Below are 23192 nucleotides of genomic sequence, written 5' to 3' on the forward strand. Positions count from 1 at the left end.
CCCTGTAGCTTCCTACTCTATGATGAGAACAGGGAAAAATGATGTGACTGTACTTGGAGACATGCTCCATTTTCTTCTTTAGAGATGCATTCTGAAGTAAGTAGGGGTAAAACAACATAATAATTGGGGATTTACTTCAATTCTTCAGGAAAGAAAAGAACCAAGTGTCTGTGGCAAAATCCTGCTAACTGCAGTCTGGCTGATGGGAGTTCACTGTATCCGTCTCTCTCCTGTCGCGTAGGTTGAGAAACTTCATTGAAAAAATGTTTCTCTATAAGAGGAACAAGCCTCACCTGATTATCCATATCTTTGATGACCAATAGGACAGGACTGTCTAGTGCTGCTGACTTCCGGTAGAGAGTTTTCAAGCTGGTCCCATGCTCTAGCGTGCTGTACGCGAGTCTCCATGGATAGCCCTGCACCCTTGCTGGAAGGCGTCGGGCCAGCTGTGAATCCAAGGATGGAGATGTAAATATACAGGCTGCCTGAAAATCATCACGCATGAACTTGTAGCACCAAACAGATGCCTGTGGCTCAAACTCAAAAATCACATGACTTTCCACATTGTTCCCCTTTACTCTAGCAAATACTTGCCACTGTAAACTGAGAAGGCAAAACCATCATTGCTTGACATTGTTTACCTTGGCAGGAATGCTCCCCAGAGCATGTCCTCCCTCTCAGGGATGATGCTGAAGGGTTACTGTGCCACTATACATTTGCAGATAGAGCACCGAGCTTGATTAAGAGGTATGAGTTAGAGTCATGCTGTCTTCTGTACACTTCAGCCTTTCTTTCACTGAGTATTTTACCAGCTGATCTTTCTAAACATGCCAAGGCTCAGAGCTGTTCCTGACAACTGAAGAGTCTCATCAAACTGAGCACAAGAAAGCATGGGTATTTTATGCCAGTAATCAGACGGAGTTTGTCCTCCTTGCACTTATATTTTTCGCTAACTTTAATATTTAACTTGATTTTGGCTGTCATAAGGCTTCCCGGGTGGTGCTAGTGGTAAAGAACCCACTTGGCAATGCAGAAGACGGAAGAGATGCAGGTTTGATCCCTGGGTCGGGAAGATCCCCTGGAGGAGGGCATGGCAACCCACTCCAGTATTCTTGCCTGGAGAATCCCATGGACAGAGAAGCCTGGAGGGTTACAGTCCATAGGATCGCACACAACTGAAGTGACTTAGCACAGTAGCTGTCATAAATATCAATAATGCATATCTTTTAAAAAATACAAACAACGGAGGCTATGTAAGATGTTGAGGTCCTCAGAATGCCTGGCGTAGTTCTAGAATCAGCATGAACTCTGTAACTGCTTGGTCAAGTCACTTAGCTTTACGGGCCATCACAGATGCTTTTATAAATTGAGGGACTTGAACTTGGTGATTCTTTAAGGTCTCTGAATTTCAGTTTCTAAGCTGATTGATGGGGGAAGTACAAGAGGTTCCCTTCCTAAAGTTCAAACTCAAGCACATAGTATTTCATGAAAACATAATTAAGAGATGCTCAGGAAATAGAAACTAAACAAAACAAACCAAAACTAAGAGAAAGGAAAGTTTTTCCTAGTAGTAATAGATGGTTTTCATAAAGCAAGTTAAGTGTACTTGCTATGTGACGTTTACTGAGCCTGATCAATTAAAACCATCGGAACTCTGAGATAAATGATCCTTTTAAAATATGTTAGGACTATAATAGGACACTTTAAACATTATTCTGAAGACAAGAAATGGTTTTTTGCTCAGGTCTCAGGAAATGGATGTAGGTGTTGCCCAAGTCCTCCTTCTCCCAAGAGGGTGGCAGGGACACTGTCTTTCTGAAACAGGGGGCCTTGGTCAGGCTGCTGGGGTTTTCCTTTGAAACTGGACTCACTCTCCACCCCAAGTGAGAAGAGCAAATGGTCTCAAGGTTTGGAAGGCCCCTACCCTCATCCCCAGGGAGCACACACCTGCTCGATGTGCATATTCTCCAGAAGCGCGCTGTGGGGCTGCAGGGTCGGCAGGGCGGCCTCGTCCTCATCTTCGTAGTAGCTGCACGTGCTCTTCCTGCGTTTTGCCTCCTCGACCGTGATGATCTGAAACAGAGAAGCCAGGTAAACCAAGAAAAATGATATTCTGGCTTTTCCTTCACCTGCTATTAACAAAAAGGACCTCAGGTACACGATTGCCTATAACCAGTAGGTTTAGCAGCAGGACATGAACTGAGCCAAGACTCTTGGGGGGAACGGCTAATTATAATCTCAATTTCAGAGAAAATGCAGAATTTAACACAGAGTGGCTACAACACTTAATATGTACAAATTAAGTCACAAGTTTTCCAGTCTTGTTACTCTCGGCCATCAGGTAAGAATTATGTATAATTTCACAAGTGATTCATACCTTTGAAATGCCCTGAATGATTCTCCATTAGCCTGCATCTAAATTTGAATTATTAAGGGAGTAATTAGAGATCATACTATGAGTAAGTCTTCTATAAATAGGGAAATTGGGAAGATTAAGAATAGCTTTTTAATCAAGGCTCCTAACGTTTCCTCTCAAGGCCAGGCACATAGCAACCAACAAGCAATCATAGCAACACCGAATGATAACATCTATGGAAAATAACAAAACAAAGAGGCATCAAGCTTTAGTCTAGATTATAATTCTGTTATGATTCTTTATGGACAGTTCAGAAGCCATCAAAGTAGTATTTCCTTCAAAGCTGAAAACAGAAGCACGATGTTGGTACACACCATTTATTTCATCGTAAATACACTTGTCAAGTACCAGGTTCGAATCTTTTCGCCTTCTGCTTCTCTGAAAATTTGGATAAGTCACCAAATTATTTTGAAATTGAAGGGTATAGAGAGAAAGTAACTAATATACTAAAATACCTGAGTACAATGGAATGATTTTTGCATTATAGAGAAAAAGCACTTACGTTACCTTAGTGAAAAGTTGCCCGATAGTGACTACTTAGTTTCCAGAATGCTGTCACCTGAGCCTGATTTACAGGTAAGGAAATTGGCCCTTAAATTTTTACCGTTTTCTAAGGGGCATTTACTTAAAGAACACACTGTCAAAGAATCACAAATTCAGCATTTTAAATGTGTTAAGTAAAGCACATGTTTGGGGGGGGGGGATCTCTGCATTTAACACAAGTACAAAATGGGGCTGCAGAATGAAAAAATAAAGTGTGGAATTTTGACTCCAAACGGAGGGGGCAAACCACACCGGTGTCTCTCTCCAAAGTGAATAAAAGACCTGCTCTGGCGGAGAGGGCAGCCTGATCCTTTCTAATTAGAAAGCGTTTCAAAACATCTGAGTGGCAGAGCGCAGAGGGTCCGCGGGCACCTGATAAGTTATCAGGACTCCAACATACCTTCACAAAAGGCTCTTGGTCCGGTCTGGCACAATAGAAAATCTGAATGTCTGGAGGCAGTCTTCGGACTCGCATTGTGAAAGGGTGGGAACTGCCTGCTTGCTCTCTGAAGGGAACAGGTTTTTTGCCTGTCTGCCTCCACAGCACTGTTAGAGCCACGCGGAGCTACAACTGCTTATGTAGTATCTAGTTTCCTGCATGATTGAGTTTCTGTTTCCCTAGGAGAGCGTTCAATATTTCTCCAGGAACACACCCAAATTAGGATTTCGAGCAAACACACACTTCCTGTTAGGCATAGCTGTGAGGCTGTAAAATGACACTTTCACCTTTGAAACGCTGGTGGTTTCCTAACAGCACAACAAAACCTCATTGTTGCGCGTTTTTTTTTCCCCCTTCTTCATCTTGTACTTTTCTTCCCAACTGTCCTCCGGCTGCCTGAGCTAGCTTTTTCTAGCCCTGCCTTCTCAGATTTTTTTTTTCCTGCATCTTCTCTGAAGGGAAATCTCCATTTTAAAACTTTGAGTGTGCTCGCTGACATCAGTTTGAATCTCAAAGGAAAGATGAAAAGGAGGCTTTACCGGAGGTAGGTTCATTATGTTTAGAAGAATGGCGTTTCACGTCAAGACACTGTTGAGTATGAGAGACATCAGAGAAAGGAAGAACACCTGGTTTACATGAAGCTGAGAAAAACATTACTTTAGATTCAGTTTTTCAAAAGAGTCGGCCAAGTAATATTTACCTTTTAACTTTCAAAATATTAATCTTAATGACAAATACGCATGATGAGTCTTCCTCTACTGCCCAGAGCAGATTTCTAGGGGTTGGAGGGAAATGCAGATCACTATTGGATCAATTTTCAAGGATCTTTCTGTGAGTTTTCCAGGCCAAAAATGGCCTTTTGGTACCCCTGGGGGATTGAGTGCCGCTACACAGATCATCCCAGGGGTCATGAGGCTGTGGAGGATATTTGGTGACCAGTCTCAGGTTGGCCAGAACTTATTCTCAGTGCAAGAGTCTGGACACAATCTAGGGCAGAAGCGCTTGGACTCTGCGCCAGTGAGCTGGCATACCCTGCAGTGCCTGGCGCTCCGTGACAGCTAACATTGGCTGAGTGCTTTCTATATGACCCCAAGTGCCAGCTGCTTTGCAAGGCGTGACACAAGCAATTACAATATATCATTTGTTCGCTTTTCAAATTAGCAGAAGTTTTGAGAAAGGAAGAACAGTTAATAAAGCTTTCTGTTAGCAGAAGCACAGTGAGAAGGGTATTCCTCCCATTTCTGGCAAACTGTCATTATATACAAAATTAGGAGACTTTAAAAAGTAATGCCCTTATGCTAAGTAATTTCACTTTCAGGAAATTAGGAAAAGAGAGTTACACATCATCTCATCCTTATGAAAAACTTGAATGAATACGATTTCTACAAGTGGCGGAATTGTTAAATTTTGATTGAGGTTTAAAATGTGTAACCATTAAAACAAGGCTTCAAAATCTTTAAATATGATACAATTCTCGCAAGATGTCAGGTAAGAAAAGCCAGATACCAAACTATACATAAAAATGATCTCATTTTGCAAAAATAAAAAGACTCACTCTCCCTACCCTTACCCCCTAGAAAACACTCTATGATAGAAAGAGTTTAAAAAATGTACTAAAGTGTTGTGTGGTTAGATATTATTTTTAAAATGTACAGCATTGTACTTTTCTATAGCTTTCAAATTTAATATAATAAGCAGGTATTTTATAAAATTAGGGAATAATGCTTATTTAAAGAGCTTGGTATGGAGGGTGGACTAATGGTTGGGTTGGCTGGAGGTGCCCTTGAAAGGGTGCAGACAGCTGACTAGGGGGTGGGCCCCACCCCACGTAAGATCAGAATCAACAAACTCTAACTGGAGATGACTGAGGATGAAAGAGAAGAATCTGGGATGATATTTAGGTTTCTGACTTGGGGCACCACCAATTAAGATGAGAAGGCATGAGGACAAGCATGTTTAGGGGAAAGATGACGGGACTTTACGGACACGCTGAGGATCAGACACCCATTAGGGGAGTGAAGCTTCCTCTTCCCACCCACAGAGGGGAAGGAGTGGGACGCCAGGGGCCCGGCTTTAAGGGGATGCTAGTAAGCCGAGTCTGCTCCTGCACGGGGAGGAGCCAGGACAGCTCAAATCTTCTCTTCATTGTACTTTTGGACTTTCTTGTCCATGTGGCAAGAAACCGGGATAACAGTCCAGTCACCTCTGTCTCCAGGTATCTCTTCTTTCCATGTGCCCCAAGTGTTAACAAGAGCACTAGGGTCTTGGAAGAGGCCACCCCGTTTCTTCCTCCTTCTCCATCCCTTCTTTTCTTCCTCTTCCACCACAGGTCTAGAGACACACCTTCTAGAGGGATGAGCGCTCTCTTTTATCCTGCTCAGTGGCTCAGCCTGAGAGGCTCACTCAAGCCCACTCGACTCTAGCCCGGGAAGTAGACTTCTCTCTCTCCGCATGCCTCCTTAGCGCCTTTTCCTCTGTGTGCTGGAGGGCACGGCCACTACTCCCACTGGACTTGTCAGGAGCTGAGATTCAAGGTTGGGATTAGTGGAAAGAGGCAGAATAGGCCTAAATGAGGGCTGCTTCAGTTCAAGATATCCAGACCTAGTCAGGAAAGGATTGAATTCCCAAAACAATTGAAACCCTCTCTCCAGGCCTCCATACTGGGGCAAGAGACCATACATAGCCTCTACAAGAAAATAAACCTTTCCTAGCTCTGCTTCTTCTCGGCACATGTCTCATGGGGGCCTCTTGGGCACAGACGGTTAGGTGAGGAGGACAGGAATTGATATTCCCTGATGCCTTAGCCAGAATTCCAGTGTCACACCATCTCTGCCTCGTGGAGACCCAGGGGTACCTGTGGGGCCTCTATGCGCTTGACAGCGGCAGCTTGGAAAGAAAGAAGCGCGTGAAGCAGACATGTGGGATCCGCAGCATAAATCTCAAAAGCTGATGAGCTCATCCAAGGAAGATGTAATAGATGAGAAGAGAAACAGAGTCAGAGATAAACCCTGGGGGAACACCATGAGAAAAGGAACAAGCAAAGTATATTTGGGGGACTTCCCTGGTGGCCTAGTGGTTAAGAATCTGCCTTCCAATGCAGGGGACGTGGGTTTGATCCCTGGTTGGGGAGCTAGGATCCCACTTATCCCAGGGCAACTAAGCCCACGAGCCACAACTACTGAGCTCGCGTGCCACAGCTAAGACCTGATGCAGCTAAATATAAATAAATATATTTTTTAAAATGTACTCAGAAAGACTGGCCAGGGATAGAAATAAAACAAAACAAAACAGAGATGATAAGAAAAGCCAAAGAGAAGGAGAGTCTAACAGGCTTGTGCTGTGCTAAAATTGCTTCAGTCGTGTCTGACTCTTTGTGACCGCATGAACTGTAGCCCGTCAGACTCCTCTATCCCTGGGATTCTCCAGGCAAGAATGCTGGAGTGGGTTGCCGTGCCCTCCTCCAGGGCATCTTCCCTGCCAAGGAATCGAACTTGAGTTTCTCGCATCTCCTGCACTGGCAGGCGGGTTCTTTACCACTAGCGCCACCTGGGAAACCCTATTTTTAATCAATGGTTTCAAACAAGAAGGAGCAATGTGAAGGCAAACATGCAAACAAGCCAAGTGCGGGGCCACAGACTGCAGCACTGGGAACCGTGGGCTGAGGGAGCAGAGGAGGAGTACTCGACTGAAAGCCTCGCAGCAGTGACCGCTGAGCTGGGCCTGTGAAGGGTGACAGGAGCTTGCTGTGTGTGTGCGTGCACAGCGGGGCTGGGAGTGAGTAAACGAGAAAGGGACGGTGAGGCAAACACACACATGGAAGGACCCGGAGTGTCAGAGGAGTCAGAGCCAAGGGGCCGGCCTCTCCACCCTGCACCGTCCCCGTCTCACAGAGCGCCAGTCTTGGAAGATCTGACAGTCGCTTGATGAACCTGCATCCAGGTTGGGAGTGTTGCTGGAGAAACCTCATCGCCCGCCACCCCCCACCGCAGGCTGATGCCAGACCCCACCGGGGCCTTCAGTAGCAGGCAGCCACCCTCCTGCAGTTCGTCAGCTGGCATTATTCCTGGTTTCTATAGCTCCTACTCAGACCTTCTCTGTATTCCTCCAAGTCCTCCCTTCTTCACTTCTAGGAGATGCCCCCTTCTGCTGTTACCAAGAAATCATCAAATGAGCAATACCACAACTTACATAATACTGCCACTGAATCTGCATTCTGTTCTCACACGTCCTATTCTTTTCTGCTGCCTGAACACCTAAAACCAATCCTATCCCCACCCCTACATTCCCTGCCAATTCTCAGGGATCCAGTCCCTGGCTTATGCCCTCTCTTATTTTATCTTCTGAACCCTCTACTCTACTGTTCCTGCTGATCTCTTCTGAAAGGTTGAAGTCTCTCTCACGAGAAGGAAAACCTTCCACCCTCACATTCTCTCCCAGCTTTCCATCTCATTTTTATTCTCCAAAACCAAATTTGAGTGGCTGGCCCACATCCACTAGCTCCATTCACTCACCCTGGATACATTCACTAAATGTTAGAAGCTACATTTTGAAGCTGCCACTTTAATGAATCTGCTTTTTTGCTGAAGTCACCGACTACTACCTCCTTGGTTTTAGATCTAAAAGACAAACCTTAGTTCTTTCCTGTTGACTAATCCCTGGGATCAGAACACAGAGCTTTTTTTTTTTTACTAAACCTAATCTTCTTGCTATGCTCCTTATCACAATGAAGGGCTGGTACCTCGATCCTTCCAGTTTCCATTCTAAAAACCTAAAAATCTAAAGAGATCAATCTTGACATCTTTCTTACTTTCCACATGTAATTAACTACTCACAAAATCCTCTTTCTCCTCCTGTCTTTCAAAAGCGCTGTTTCCTCAGTCATCACTGTCATTCTTTCAGGCACTGCGAGCTCTCAACAGTGACTATTGCAAGAGCTTCCTAGTGTGTCTTCAACTGTTGTCCAATTCCAATCAACTGCACATCTGCCGGCAAGAGCAGGCTCTCCAAAATGTGTGTCTCTATTTACTTCTCCAGGCTCAAAACAGCTCAGTGCCTTTCTATTGCCCTTAGGAAAATAACCAAACTCTTCAAGCAGTTCATAGGTCCTCTGTGACCTGCCATTTCATTATCTCCAGCTTCATTTCTTGCCACTCCCTCAGCTTTGCACTCTATGAACCAGCCACACTGAACTCTTCATTAGTTCATCAAAAGCCGCACACTCTCTGTTTCTCCCTTGGGTCATTCCTCTGCACAGCAGACTTTTCTCTCTGGCCAGAACATGTTCTGTGTCCCACTTCCACCCCAGCTGCCTGTCCCCGCACTTCTGATCTCAGCTCAGATTACTCCTCCTGGGTCACTCCTTGGATCCCCTAGCTCCATTCCGGTGTCTGGGTACACGCTTCCATAGCCTGTGGCACCTCACCTATAATGGCAATTACCTCACTATATTGTAATGATTCTTTACCAACTGAGCTATCAGGGCTTCCCGCATAGCTCAGTTGACAAAGAATCCCCCTGCAATGCGGGAGACCCTGGTTTGATTCCTGGGTCGGGAAGATCCGCTGGAGAAGGGATAGGCTACCCAACCCAGTATTCTTAGGCTTCCCTTGTGGCTCAGCTGGTAAAGAATCCGCCTGCAATGTGGGAGACCTGGGTTCAATCCCTGGGTCGGGAAGATCCCCTGGAGAAGGGAAAGGCTACCCCCTCCAGTATTCTGGCCTGGAGAATTCCATGGACTGCACAGTCCATGGGGTCGCAAAGAGTCGGACACGACTAAGAAACTTTCACTTCACTTCACTATTGTAATGATGTATCCATACTCCTTGATGGTAAATTCTACTTAGCCCATCCATTGTGCTCCTAACATGAGAAGGGCTTGCTAAGTGCTCAAAAAAAAAAAAAAAAAAAAAAAAAAGAATGGTTTTTCAGGCCAAATTAAGAAGCTTGACTTTCATCATGTACATAATGGGGACCCTGCAGCAGTTTCAAAAAAGGGAAGTGAAAGAACTGGCTGGTAGATGTGGTGATAGTGTCTTCCTGATACACAAAACTAGTTTCAAACAGAGGAAGAAGGTTTTCCCTCATAGGATTTCCAAGGCGCACAAGAAATCTTAACTTTTTGCCCGCCAAAAAGTGCTTGGATTTTGGACACGAGAATATTTTGTCTGTGCCTTGTACTTTAAGGACGACAGTCTAACCCTCTTGAGCCTCACCTCCCAGCTCTTGGTGGTTGGCTCACTGAAGAAGTTGTCGATCATAGTCAGCTCTTCTTTCTCCACCACCACAAAGCCTTGCTCTTTGGCGTCTTTCCCATAGACGTCAGGAGACCATTGGACAAAGAACGTGTACAAGTGATCCACCCTGAAAAACACGTTTGCCATAGGGGTTAACACCAAATCTACTTTCCTGGCAGGCACAAGTAGGAACTTGGGCACATACGACTCTCCTTTTCCTGCTTAGCAAGTCCATGTTGCTACTTGGGAAATCTCCCATGTTGAAGACAGTCTCTACTTGTGCATTCCAAATTTGGAAAATAAGTCAATAAATGCAAGCAAAAGTCCACAGACACTGAGCAAATGTCCTTCAATCTGAGGAAAAGATCAAGAGATGGAACTTAAAGGCAGAAAACACAATGAAATATTTACACCAAATTTTTTTTTCTTCACTGGATCCTCATTTATTGGATATCTCTATTCACAGGGGAAAAACTGACCTGAAACTTTAGATGGGAACAAAGCAATATTCCAGTGGGTCTTTATGTAGACTGAAACATTATTATACCTTAATTTTAATAAAATATCTTTAATAACTAGAAAATAGCAGGGATAATACTAGCTATCATTTTAACATTAGAAACAGACTTAATTTAACCAATACTATGAATGCAGTCTTGCCTTCAATATCTCTGTTCTCTTATACATATTTAACATCTGAAGCATCTCTCCAGACTTAACCAACAACTAGGTGGCTAGTTCCCAAGAAAAGACTGGGAGTTCTCAGTCTTAGCACCTAAAATACCTCCCACCCTTCACCCATGTGAAAGAGTCAAAAGCCCTCTGACCTGCAACCGTCACAGTGGAGGTGTAAAAAACAGATAGCATCAAATGATAAAGTCTTTAATAATTACAAAATGATAATTTCAATTTGAGTCTCCTGTTTGGCACAGTGCTAACTCATTCCTAAGTTTATAAAAGTTCTAACTATAAAAATATTGTAACACTCTTGCTGTAGACTGAATATTTGTGTCCCCCTAAAATTCGTACGTTGATATTTAATCCCCAAAGTGATGGTATTTGGATGTAGGACCTTTCAGAGGTGCTTAGGTTATGAGGCAGAGCCCTCATGACTGGGATTAAAACACCCCACAGTGCTGGCCAGCCCCCTGTGCCACGTGAGAACGCAGTGCAAAGACAGCCCTCTATGGAACCAGAGCAAGCCCTCACCAGACATCCAATCTGCCAGCACTTTGATCGTGGACTTCCGAGACTCTGGAACTGTCGCAAATAGACCTCTTCTTTAAAAGCCACCCAGTCTGTCATATTCTGTTATAGCAACAAACTGAAGGGTTCCCTGATGGCTCAGTGGTAAGAATGCCCTGGCCACTGAGAGAGACTCAGGTTTGATCCCTGGGTCAGGAAGATCCCCTGGAGAAGAAAACTGCAACCTGTTCCAATATTCTTGCCTGGAGAATCTCATGGATAGAGGAGCCTAGTGAGCTCAGTCCCACACAAAAGAGTCAGACACAACTGAGCAACTAAACGACGACAACAAACTGAGAAATATTAACAGGATTAAAACACACAACAGAAATGTCACCATAATTCTAACATTCCAGTGGATCCAACTGCCTTTAGGTTTCGATGGTCCTAACCTGTTCTTGATCATAGGTACAAGGTCTCCTTTCCACTGTTATCGGGGCTAAGACATAATTGTTATATGTAACATTAAATAGTGCATATTTGCCATTGTTGCTAATCTTTGTACTGACTTGTAATGGCTGCATTTCACAGAAGTAATAAACCATAATTACCCAAATCCCCATGTCCTTGGGATGTTTAGCTTGTTTCCAATTCTTTTGCTTTGGTTGTACAAATAACATTGCAATGAATATCCTCATGATCCATGCCTTTTGTCATCTTTTGAATTATCTCCTCAAGATTAGTTCCCAGAAGAGGGATTATTAGGCCAAAGGGCATGGTTTTATAGCTCGTGATCCATCTTAACAAACTGCTCTTGAAAGCCTGACTAATTTACTCTGACAAGAGCATTACAGTTTGCATCTAAGGTAACAATCTTTCTTATCTTTTCTTTTCTTCTAAATGAATTTAATATATATTTTAAGTTTTACCCCACTGATTCTGTATTGCTTTGAGCGGTAGTAGGTTGAACATTTTTCAAATGTTTGCTTCCTGGCTGCCTTCTATGAACTGGTTCTGTGATTGCAGAGTCATTGTTTTTCTTTTCAATATATGGGAGCCTTTATAGAATGTAAACATTAACCACTACCAAATGTTTTTCTAAGCTGCTTTTTCCCTTTTATAATAATTATGTCTTTTCTTTCATAATATAAAATCCTTATTTTCATATATTTTAAAGGTATAGTTCCTTTGAGACTTCTACTCTTCAAAACAAGGGAAGTTGGCACCCAACACAAGGTGTGTATCAGTGTGCTATGATATGCTAACCATTTCTATTTTTTTCTAAAAAAAAAAAAAGAAAAGAAATATAGATCTATGTTATAACTGTGCATGGCTGTGATAGTTAATTTTATATGTCAACTTGGCTAGGCCGTGGCCGGTCTTTGGTCAAACATGAGTCTAGATGTTGCTGTGAAGATATTTCTTTTTAAAGATGTGATTAACAAGTAAGCACCCTTTCAATAAAGCAGATTATTCTCCATAACGTGGGTAGGCCTCATCCAATCAGTCAAAGGCCTTAAGAGGAAAAGACTAAAGTCCCCAGAGCGAGACGGGAATTGTCTCTAGATGTCCTGCAGGTTTGTGACTACAATATCAACCCCTCCCTGTTCCTCTAGCCTGCTAGCCTACCTTGCACATTTTGAACTTGGCAGCCCCCATAGCCATGTAAGCCAGCTCTTTAAAGGGAATCTTTCTCTGTATATGTGTGTGTCTGCATACAGACATATATATACCTATATACACACACATCTTCTCAGTTCTGTTTCTCTTGAGATCCTTGACTAAGACAGTGGACAACTCTGAAAAGCTATGTAAGAAACTGAGGTGAATGGTTATCTCTGGGGAATGGAATGAGGTAGAAGAAAAATACATTATATATATCTTTCCTTAATTTTTTGGACTTGATAGTACATTTTTATAATTTTAAAATTAAAATTACATTTAAAAAAAGCAAATAATGAGAACTTTCCATCTTAGTCATATCCCTGTGCATCACATTCTGGGTCCACCTCTCCCGCTGTAGGTGACCACTTTCTTATCTCCTTGTGTGTTCCTGCGGTGCTGTTTGCATGCTGTTCATTGTTGTTCAGTCGCCAAGTCGTGTCCGACTCTTTGAGACCCCATGGACTGCAGCACACCAGACCTTCCTGTCCTTCACTATCTCCTAGAATTTGCTCAAACTCATGTCCATCGAGCTGGTGATGCCATCTAACCACCTCATCCTCTGTCACCCTCTTCTTTTCCTGCCTTCAATCTTTCCCAGCATCAGGATCTTTCCCAATGAGTCAGTTCTTCACATCAGGTGGCCAAAGTATTGGAGCTTCAGCATCAATCCTTCCAATGACTATTCAGGGTTAATTTCCTTTAGGACTGACTGGGTTTGATATTTATATCTATTTTTATAGCTAGAAATAAACATGAATATAAATTCTTTTCTTCTTTTGTTTCTATGAAAAATAGTACTATTCTCTAGCTTTTTTTGCTTAACAGTAGAGCCTAGATATCTTTGCACAGCAGTACAGAGATGGCTTCCTCGTTCTTTCCTTTATAACTACACAGTACTTTCCTGTGTGGATTTACCCTGGTTTACGTAACCATGCTCTCTAGCCTGGTCACCTGGCTTGTTTTCAAGACAGTGCTATCATAAACTGTGTTATGAGTAACTTGGAACGTCATTTTTGCAAGTCTTACAGACAGAGCTATAGGATGTATTCTCAGAAGTGAGACTGCATTATCGAAGGAGCAATTCACTTATGGTATCATTCTTTGCCCTCCCACCAGCAATATGTTTGCTGCTTTGAATCTCCAAACTATTTTTATCATGTAATATGACCCTTCCTATTAAAAGTTAACTTAACAGTAAAATAAATCCTATGACTCCAGAAAGGTTGGTAAGTATACAATTCTAACTCTTCTTGAGTTTTCTAACACTTAAAATTTAGTCCATCTTAAGTGTATTTTAGAAAAAGGTTGAGAAGCAAATATGCTTCACTCTAACTTTTGTAAAAGGACACACTTATTACATGCTTACCCACCTCAGATAAAATGGCTTCCTAAATATATGTGGGTTAGCATATCTGTGAGAAAGAAGAAAGCAGTTCCTGATACATGGGAGCTGGTCTGCTCCTATCGGCCAGGTCCCACTGGTAGAGGAGCTGGCCTAGCACTCCCAGCTCGGCTCTGGTAATCTCCTGTTGAACATAAACAATTCCACAGAACATGAAAGTGAAAGTGAAAGTGAAGTCGCTCAGTCGTGCCCGACTCTTTGCGACCCCATGAACAGAAGCCTGCACCAAGCTCCTCCGTCCATGGGATTTTCAAGGCAAGAGTACTGGAGTGGGTTGCTGTTTCCACGATGAATCATGACAGAGATGAGTCTGCTGAGGTCTGAACACAAACAGTGCGCAACCACAAAAATGACCAAACATCCCTCTAATCTGGCTAACATAAATGACTGTGCTACTTCACCAATTATGGCATTAGCCTCTCTCGTTTTCCCTCCCTCAACGTGGGATTTCTGCGTCTAATCTAGTCTGACTTAAAGTTCTCCCTCGAATCACCTAACATACATCCTGTGACCCTTTTCTAGCACTCTCTAACTAGAAAGGGCCCTAAGATGGCCCTAAGTCCCATGCATTCTACTTCAATACAATAAATCAAGCAAGCTCATTCAACTTCAGGGGTGTTCCTGGTGGTCCCTGGCTGCAGAGCATTGCTTCCTTAAACAATACTCCCTGTGCACCCACTATGCGCCAGTGACCCAGCCCTGGAGGAGCTACCTTCTGGAATATTAGGGTTGGAGATAGAAGGTATCATTTAACCCAGCTGACTCTTCTTGATATAAGAGAATGAGGGCGTTGAAGTCTACTATCAGCATCACAGCCAGGACCAGATCTCCTGAGGTGACAATCAAGGTTTTTTGAATCACATTGCAAAGCCTTCCTCATATGCATGCTACACTGATTTCTGCATTGGTTCCCAGGTAACGTCCTGGTTATGACACAAGACACATTTTCTTCATCACTTTTTGAACCAACTATCCATGAAGGACTGCTCATTTATTTCTCCTCTAACAGGTTACTCTCAAAGGAGAAGGCATTGTACAAGTACAAACACTGAAGAAGCCTCCTAAGAAATGCTAGGGTCTCAAGCTGGCATATGTCCCTGTGTAAGACTGCAAGGGAATGAGGGATGAGGCAGAGATTCGAACTGAAGATTTTATTTCTTTTATAAGAAAATTTAATAAAATTTTATTTCTCTTACAAGAAAATGTATAATTTTATAAATTATAATTTTTTTATAAGAAAATATAAATTGTGACACCTGCAGGTCCGTGAAGATTTTAAGGTGAGTTCCTATCTCAGCAATCGCCAGTCACTTCCCTTTTTGGTGACCAAGACAATAAATTGCTTGGGAAACCATTTGAGCAATTCTTTTTATTATGCAGATTCAAGGTGAGTAGGACGTATTATTTTAGAGGAGGGTAGAGTTGAACAGTTCCTGTTTGATGACCACAGCTTGTTCCTATAACCCACTGGGCAGGTGGGTGGGATGGAAGATCTGTATGCGGGCCAAAGGATTTCCTAAGAAGGAGGAAATCTCAAGTCTAATATCTTCTTTTTCAAAGTTCAACATTATCAGAGCATCTCTGTTGAATTAAGCTGGTCCTAATAGAGGTAAGCTCTCAGAAAAGGATAATATCCTTCTGGAAGAGAAACTCTTCAAGGTGGTGGGGGGAACAGTCTGATCTAGACTGATGACCTGGGATCCATATGAACGCCATGGTTATTTCAGGAGCAGATTAATTTGGGCATGTTGTGTTGCCGATGGAAAAACTTAGGTCAACCACTTGCCACAGTGGGCATACGATGGAAGAAATGGCTACACATGACATACATATATGCGTGAGTTCCCTTTGTCGTTGTTCACTCAGTCAGCACTGAGTGAAACCCCATGAACTGCAGCACGCCAGGCTTACCTCTCCTTTACTATGAGATCCCTAGGAGCTATAACAAGTGAAGGGCTGGGGAGGGAAAGGTGAGTTTGGGCACAAGGTATTCTTGCCACCATGCACTTTTCTCTCTAGAAGAACTACATCAACCTGGGGCAAGAATCTGCAGTGACCAAGTAAGAGAGATTTATTCCAATCTCTTCTCTAGGGATGGTTGGATTTCCTGAGAGGTGAATCAAGCCTCTGGGATCATTGGTTGACAGAGTAGCCTATTTTGTAGCCAGGTCAAGAGCAGCCAGGGCCATCCCTTTAAACTGGACAATCCCTGGGCTTGCTGAACTTACCACAAAAGGAAGTATCTAGAACGGAGAGGACATGCATTCTCAAAATACCACAGAAAAGAAGGTCAGTGTCAGAAAAATTTTACTGTGAAACACAGAAGGGACCTTATGTTTTAAGCAATGCTGATGAAATATATCAGCTACCTAAAAAGAAAAGATTGGATTCCCTGCCTTGAGGACCTCACATTACACAACAGCTCTAAGAGTCTAGTGTTATTAGGCCCAGTTTAAAGATCAGAAAACTGAGGCTGCGAAGACTGAATGATGTGCCCGAATACCCCATCACCGGAAATGCTCCAGCCAGTCTAAGCAGACTGCCTCCTCCTTTATGAATGCTGAGCCCCAAGGGGGATGGTGCACTTTTGCAACTGTTAAGGGTCTCATAGAATGAGTTGGCTACTTCCTTGGTTTGGGGTTTTATGAACGAAGCTTAAGTAGGTGTGAGATGCCCTGAGTGGCCCTTAGGTCACATGGTGGCACCCTCCCCCATACCTCCTTCTCCACACTTCCACGCACTGCACACAGCACTCAGCTCCAGGCCTGCGGAACATCAGGGCAGCCTACTCTGCTCAGCCACACCGCTGGGAACGGCTCCCCACTGGCTGCGACGGGTGTGCAACAGCTCTGGACAGCCTCCTGCCTCTCTCAGGTGGCAGGATCTCTGCCTGAAGCCAACAGTCTCCCCAGCCTCGAGAAGCCTCCGGGGATACAGGAAACCTCCAAAGTAGGTTGTGCAACAGGGCAACCTGCTGGGGAGTGCCCATGTCTCTTTTCTCAGATGCCCAGGACCCTGGCGCACCCCAGCATCCCTCAACCATAGCCTCCCACACGTAAAACCTCCGCATTGTCTTACAAGGAGGGGTTTTCACACTATGCCTCTGAGGGGAATGTAGGGGTGAACAGTTAGAAAGGCCCGTCCTATAAGAGAAAATTAAAGCTCATCTGGAGCTGGTTTGATTGCTTCATTCCTTGGTCCTTGGAGACCAAAAAGAAGAGGATGTGACTTCATTTTTTTTTCTCCTTCTAGATTAGAGAGGCCCTGAGTTTATTTAAGTTTCTCTAACCTAATTCCTGGAACAGTTCTTTTTGGCTAGCTTAACTGGATTTTCCTGGTGGTTAGTTCCCAGAACCGAATCCTGCCCTCTGGAAACAGGCCTGAAGTTCTGAAAACCCCCTCCTTGTCCCTCTGCCCCCACCTCGCCCTCCTCACGACCACGACCCCATCAGTTCCGCTCTCACCTTGACCCTCACCCCTCGCCTTTCCCCAGCATCAGCCCCTCGGGAATTCACACACTTCCAGGCCAGTCTCTGCACCTCACCCCCACCAGGGCCTCCTAAAGGCACACAGCTTTCTCCCTCCTGTTGCACCTGCCCTTCCAAACGCCGATTCACAGGAACAAGCACCTTTCTAACTCCTCTAGTGAGACGATGGATGTTGCTGCATTTGCTTAATGGGTCCACTACAAGTCAAGGGCGCCCAACGTGTGCCAGACGAAACCCGCCCTCCTGGGGCTCTCTACTCACCTCCAGTGCCCCTCCTCCGCGGCTCCTCCACTCAGCAGCTATTCCAGACTCAGCCCTCAGCCCACATTCAGTCTCTCTTCTACCCACCCTGCCTCTCAGAACAGAGGACTCTCTAATAGGGTGCTCCCCCTTAGTAAGCACTCTCTTCAGAAGAAGTAACTGCTCTCCTGTTTTAACCCTCCTCTCAGAAATTCAAACAGTCCCACCCTTGAGTGGTCTCCCTACATTATTCCCATCTCACTTCTCCACCACTTTATCTCCTTCATCTTAATCCACAAATTTACTTGCACTTCCCCACTCTTAAAAATACATATATAAGCCTCTGGGACCTCCCTGGTGGTCCAGTGGTTAAGGCTCCGAGCTCCCAATGCAAAGGGTATGAGTTCAATCCCTAGTCAGGGAACTCGGATCCCACATGCATTGCTTTGTGGTCAAAAAACCCCAAACAAACAAACAAAATAAGCCTCGAGATTTTGTTTCTCCCTAAGGCTTCCTTCCCATACCTCATCTTCCCTTCAGGTTATATTGTTAACATTTGGGTTAAACATTTTTTTCACAACTCCTTTTTGTTCCTGACTCTATTAACCTTCTAGTATATGCCCTTTGTCCCAGGTGGCGCTAGTGGTAAAGAACCTGCCTGCCGATGAAGGAGACATAAGAGACGAGAGTTCGATTCCTGGGTCAAGATCCCCTGGAGGAGAGCATGGCACCCCACTCCAGTATTCTTGCCTGGAGAATCCCATGGACAGAGGAGCCTGGCGGGCTGCAGTCCACAGGGTGGCAAGGAGTCAGACACGGCTACAGCGACTTAGCACAGCACAGAAGAAACCTGCCTCAGAAACTGTGTGGATGGAGGCAGGGTTTTGCATCCTGTTCCCTCCCTCACTACTTTAGTGAAGCTGACTTCCTCAAACTTGACCTACCGTGAAGAAACTCAACGGTATCTCATTCATGGCTTTTATTTTATTTTTGAAGCTCACTGACTCACCCTGTGGTCTCCATGAGTCACCGAGCTTCAGCCTCAGTTACCTCAGAACACCATCTACGGCTTCAGGCCAAGCCAACACAATTACTGCATTACCAGTAATTACCACCCTGCTGGCTACCATGCGGTCATGAAGCAATAAGGGTGGTAGCACCTGTGAGCAGGGAACTCACAGGACAGGTACTGGGTCCTGGAAAAACCTGGTATGTAAGGAAAAAGCAGGAGGAGAAGTCCTGGAACGAAGCCAAGAGGAAGAGGCAGAGAAGTAGAAGCAAGGTGATAAAATACACATCTGAGCACTTGACCCAGCTGTGCAAAACCCTTCCGCTCTCTCCCTGGAGGTTTTCGGACAATTTCAAACTCCTCAGGGCTCCCGAGAGCTTTGTTGTGTGTCAGTCTCCCTAACGGGCTCTTCGCTGCAGCCACACGCTCTTGTACCTCTCTCCTCCAACATCCCACTCTGGCCTCCACGCTCCATCTGTTGAGCCTCTTTCTTTCTTGTTATTATTATTTTAAGAAGAGTGATAACAAAGGTAAGCCTGGTGGAGAATCATTTCATGCTGGGGTCAGGGAAGGCCTCCGAGGGGTCCAGGTCCAGCTGAGTTCTGAAGGGACAGTTACAGGAGGAAGGGAAGCAGTATTCCACTGCAGGGTCATGTGCAAAATGACCTGGCATCGTAAGGGCAGGGTGGTGCTGGAAGGAGGTCAAACTGGACATGGCAGAGGGAAGGAGGGACAATGCAATCACGTCCCTGGTGACTTCTTGACGCAGATTCTGTAATCGGGACAGGCTACTGAGACACGGTGCCTGCCCAGGGTGATCCAGCCCCTGTCCTCAAGCGATCAGGTTGAGAGAAGCCAACAAAAGGGCCTAACACAGTTCCAATGGCAGAAGCCAGTGGGCATCAGGACTGGGATGTCCACGTAGGACAAGAACTCATCAGGGAGGGGAAGAACTCCTGACAGGTGGGAAAAAAGACAGAGTTTTATCTTTTGTTAATGGACTGGCAGGAGGGGGCAAAGAAAAAGCCAGAGGAGCTGGGTCACTGGGTCACAGCAAATCCTGGGCACAAGATAAAATGCTCTGACCTTATTCCAAGGCTACCGTTCTCCAAAGTGTATCAGGGGCAGCTCCAGTGACTTCGGAGGACACCCAGAGGACCCTATTTCCATAGTTATGTATTTATTTAAAGTGTATTGGGAGTCAACACAATTAGCATATTATTAGCTCCTAAATTTCACAGATATTACTGCTCAGGAAAAGCCTAAGTTCAAAAAAAGAGTTGATCTAAATCCTTTGAAGACAACTCTTAAGGAAATAGTAGTACAGATGGTTTGCAGATATGGGGGTATTTGGAAAGGAAGGGAATGACCGAAGTTTGAGAAGCACCACTAGGCAATATTCAGGGCTCCGGCAGGGAAGTGGCCCAGCCAGATCTGCAGTTTAGACAGACTGCTGTGGAGCCAAGGAGGGAAGGTCAGGAAGAGATACGACTAACTGGAAACAAAGACTTTGTGGAGAAGGCGGCAATGGCAATCCAGCCAGGAGGCGATCAAGGCCAGGGTCCAGGCGAAGTGGTGGACGTAGCGAGGAGCTTGCCATTCACACTCCTCCAGGCACAAGAATAGTTCCCACCCATCCAGCCACTGGTGATACCAAAAGCAGGCACTCAAGATTTGTTCAGGTTTCCCATCTAACTCCAACTTTGGGCTTAATCATATTTCATCATCTGCAGTGATTCTGGATGCAGATGGTGACTGCAGCCATGAAATGAAAAGATGCTTACTCCTTGGGAGAAAAGTTATGACCAACCTAGACAGCATATTCAAAAGCAGAGACGTTACTTTGCCAACAAAGGTCCGTCTAGTTAAGGCTATGGTTTTTCCAGTAGCCAAGTATGGATGTGAGAGTTGGACTGTGAAGAAAGCTGAGTGCCATAAAATTGATGCTTTTGAACTGTGGTGCTGGAGAAGACTCTTTAGAGTCCCTTGGACAGCTAGGACCAGTCAGTCCATCCTAAAGGAAATCAGTCCTGAATATTCATTGGAAGGACTGATGCTGAGGCTGAAACTCTAATACTTTAGCCACCTGATATGAAGAACTGACTCATTTGAAAAGACCCTGATGCTGCAAAGGATTAAAGGTGGGAAAAAGGGACGACAGAGGATGAGATGGTTGAATGGCATCACCAACTCAATGGACATGAGTTTGAGTAGGCTCTAGGAGTTGGTGATGGACAGGGAGGCCTGGCGTGCTGCGGTCCATGGGGTCGCAAAGAGTCGGACACGACTGAGTGACTGAACTGAATGGAGATTTTGTCATAAGCCTCAAGGCTCCTTTAGAGATTCACCCCAAAGAAGACACCATATTCAAGTTACAAATCTGCATTTAGCAGATAGAGTTGTCATCTCTGAGAAAGAAATTCAAAGAAGGGAAATGATAAAGGTTCTTAGAAGGCAGCAGGCTTACCTTAGAGGCAAAAAGTACTGCCAACTATAGGAAAGGAAGCCGCAGAGCAGCAACTGACTTTCATTTAGAGGACAGACAAGCGCAGTTATTTCTCATGGTAACTTCAGGGGGCAGCCACTGTAATTAGTGCTCCTAGTTAGTGCTGGAAGAAACAGATGCTTACACTGGTTAACTAACTTGCCCACAGCCACACAGTATGCTAGGGGCGGACCTGGCATTAACCTCAGGTCAGTTCATGGTCTCAACCCATATGTCGCACTGTTTCCTTTATGTCAGTCTTGCTGTTCTGGTTTTACTATTTCATGAAAGCCCACCACTGACCAAGCTGTAGGGTTGAGGGATACAAAACGTGAGGACAAATCAGAGGTGATGCTTGGAACAAAACATTATTCCAGCTGTTCGCAGTTTAGGTGTAAAGGTTTTAGGTATGATTATCATTTATGCTATCAAACAAGACTACTAGTTATGGTGGGATTTTATTTACTGTTGCTTTTTTTTTTTTTTTAACATAATTGTGAGGTAAAGGACAAAAGCACCATTTCTAAGTTAAAGACCTGACCTCCCAAGTTAGTTCCACTTGTTATCAGCTGGAGGCTTTGGGAAAGCTCCTGAATCTCTCCGTGCTTTTATTTTATTATTATTAATCTATATATTTATTTGGCTGTACTGGGTCTTAGTGGCAGCACACAGGATCTAGTTCCACGACTAGGGATCGAACCTGGGCCCCCTGCATTGGGAATGAGGAGTTTTAGCCACTGGACCCCCAGGGAAATCCCTCTCTGAGCTCTTAAAATGAAGGTAAGAAAACCTAGCTCCTTGTTCCAGTATATGGAGTGTTAAATGCATAAGTTCATTCTACTCTTAAGCAGATCTTTCAGAAAGTCCCCTATACGTGATTCTCTAAAATTGTGCTACCACATAGACCAACAAACCTGACCAAAGCGACCCAGAAGCAGTTAGGCACTCTCGTCTTGTCACAGGTCACTTGACTGGCACGAAAAGAAACTGGGGCAACACGCAGCAAGATGTAACCCACAAACCACGCACTTAATTTAAAAACTAAGCAGGAACCATTAAACAGTTTAATGGTTATTACATTAAAGATATACTTTAGAGTACATTATGGTACAGAGAATAGGAAATACTACTACAAGAAAGGGAAGAAGAAAGAATGTGACCCAGACAGTAAGGAGTACATATGTAGTCCCACTGTTCAGCTGTATGAATGGTAAATTAAAGATATTCTATGCACTTCAGCCTCGGAGAAGGCAATGGCACCCCACTCCAGTACTCTTGCCTGGAAAATCCCATAGGTGGAGGAGCCTGGTAGGCTGCAGTCCATGGGGTAGCTAAGAGTCAGACACGACTGAGTGACTTCACTTCCACTTTTCACTTTCATGCATTGGAGAAGGAAATGGCAACCCACTCCAGTGTTCTTGCCTGGAGAATCCCAGGGATGGGGGAGCCTGGTGGGCTGGCGTCTATGGGGTTGCACAGAGTCGGACACGACTGAAGTGACTTAGCAGCAGCAGCAGCATGCACTTCAGCCTAAAACTTTCCCAGACTTTTCCATTCAGAAACCCAATAAGGCAAAGCATTCTTTTCCTGTTTGTTTTTAATATCTTGCTCTCTTCTTACACAAGCATTTTACTTAAATCATTAAAGAAATGTTTAACTTTTCCTGACTTAAATACAATCACAACTTTTTTTTTGCTATTTATTAATAGAATAGCTGTGTGAGCTCTACAGTAGACTGGTCATTAAAAAACAGAATGCTTTCATTTGTTTTTAAGGCAAAGCACTCTTGACCACAGAAGCTATTACTAGAAAACTCATTTAATTTTAAAACTCATCCTCAATGGCCTGACCTAAGGTCCTGATAGCTTAGGGTGAACAGTGTCAGATTCTTGATCTCCAAAGAAGATTTCTCTTCAGGACCAGGAACCAGGCTTGATCACTCAAGAGCTTTTGTGTAGCAGTTTAATTAAAGTATGAAAAAGACAGAGAAAGCTTCTGACACAGACATCAGAAGGGGGACGGAGAGTGCCCCTCTGCTAGTCTTTAGCCGGATGTTTTATGTCTGCCAGAAAGCTGTTAATCAGATA

The 23192-nt window shown here is 44.3% G+C and overlaps 1 protein-coding gene across 5 annotated transcripts in view; it reads right to left on the minus strand.

Moving 5' to 3' along the window:
• The window catches only part of NCOA7 (nuclear receptor coactivator 7), a 157165-nt gene that overhangs the window by 7217 nt on the left and 126756 nt on the right, over nucleotides 1-23192 (minus strand). For 4 of the 5 annotated variants that reach the window (XM_005684484.3, XM_018052951.1, XM_018052949.1 and 1 more), the window contains 3 exons: nucleotides 9611-9758; nucleotides 1948-2073; nucleotides 294-446 (listed from right to left, as the gene is read on the minus strand). In XM_005684484.3, the coding sequence (XP_005684541.2) occupies nucleotides 294-446; nucleotides 1948-2073; nucleotides 9611-9758 (427 nt within the window). Of the gene's footprint in view, nucleotides 1-293; nucleotides 447-1947; nucleotides 2074-3359; nucleotides 5998-9610; nucleotides 9759-23192 lie in introns of those variants that run through there. The other variant, XM_005684486.3, reaches the window with a different exon arrangement.

The sequence above is a fragment of the Capra hircus genome, chromosome 9 (genome assembly GCF_001704415.2).
Source record: "Capra hircus breed San Clemente chromosome 9, ASM170441v1, whole genome shotgun sequence".
NCBI lineage: Eukaryota > Metazoa > Chordata > Mammalia > Artiodactyla > Bovidae > Capra > Capra hircus.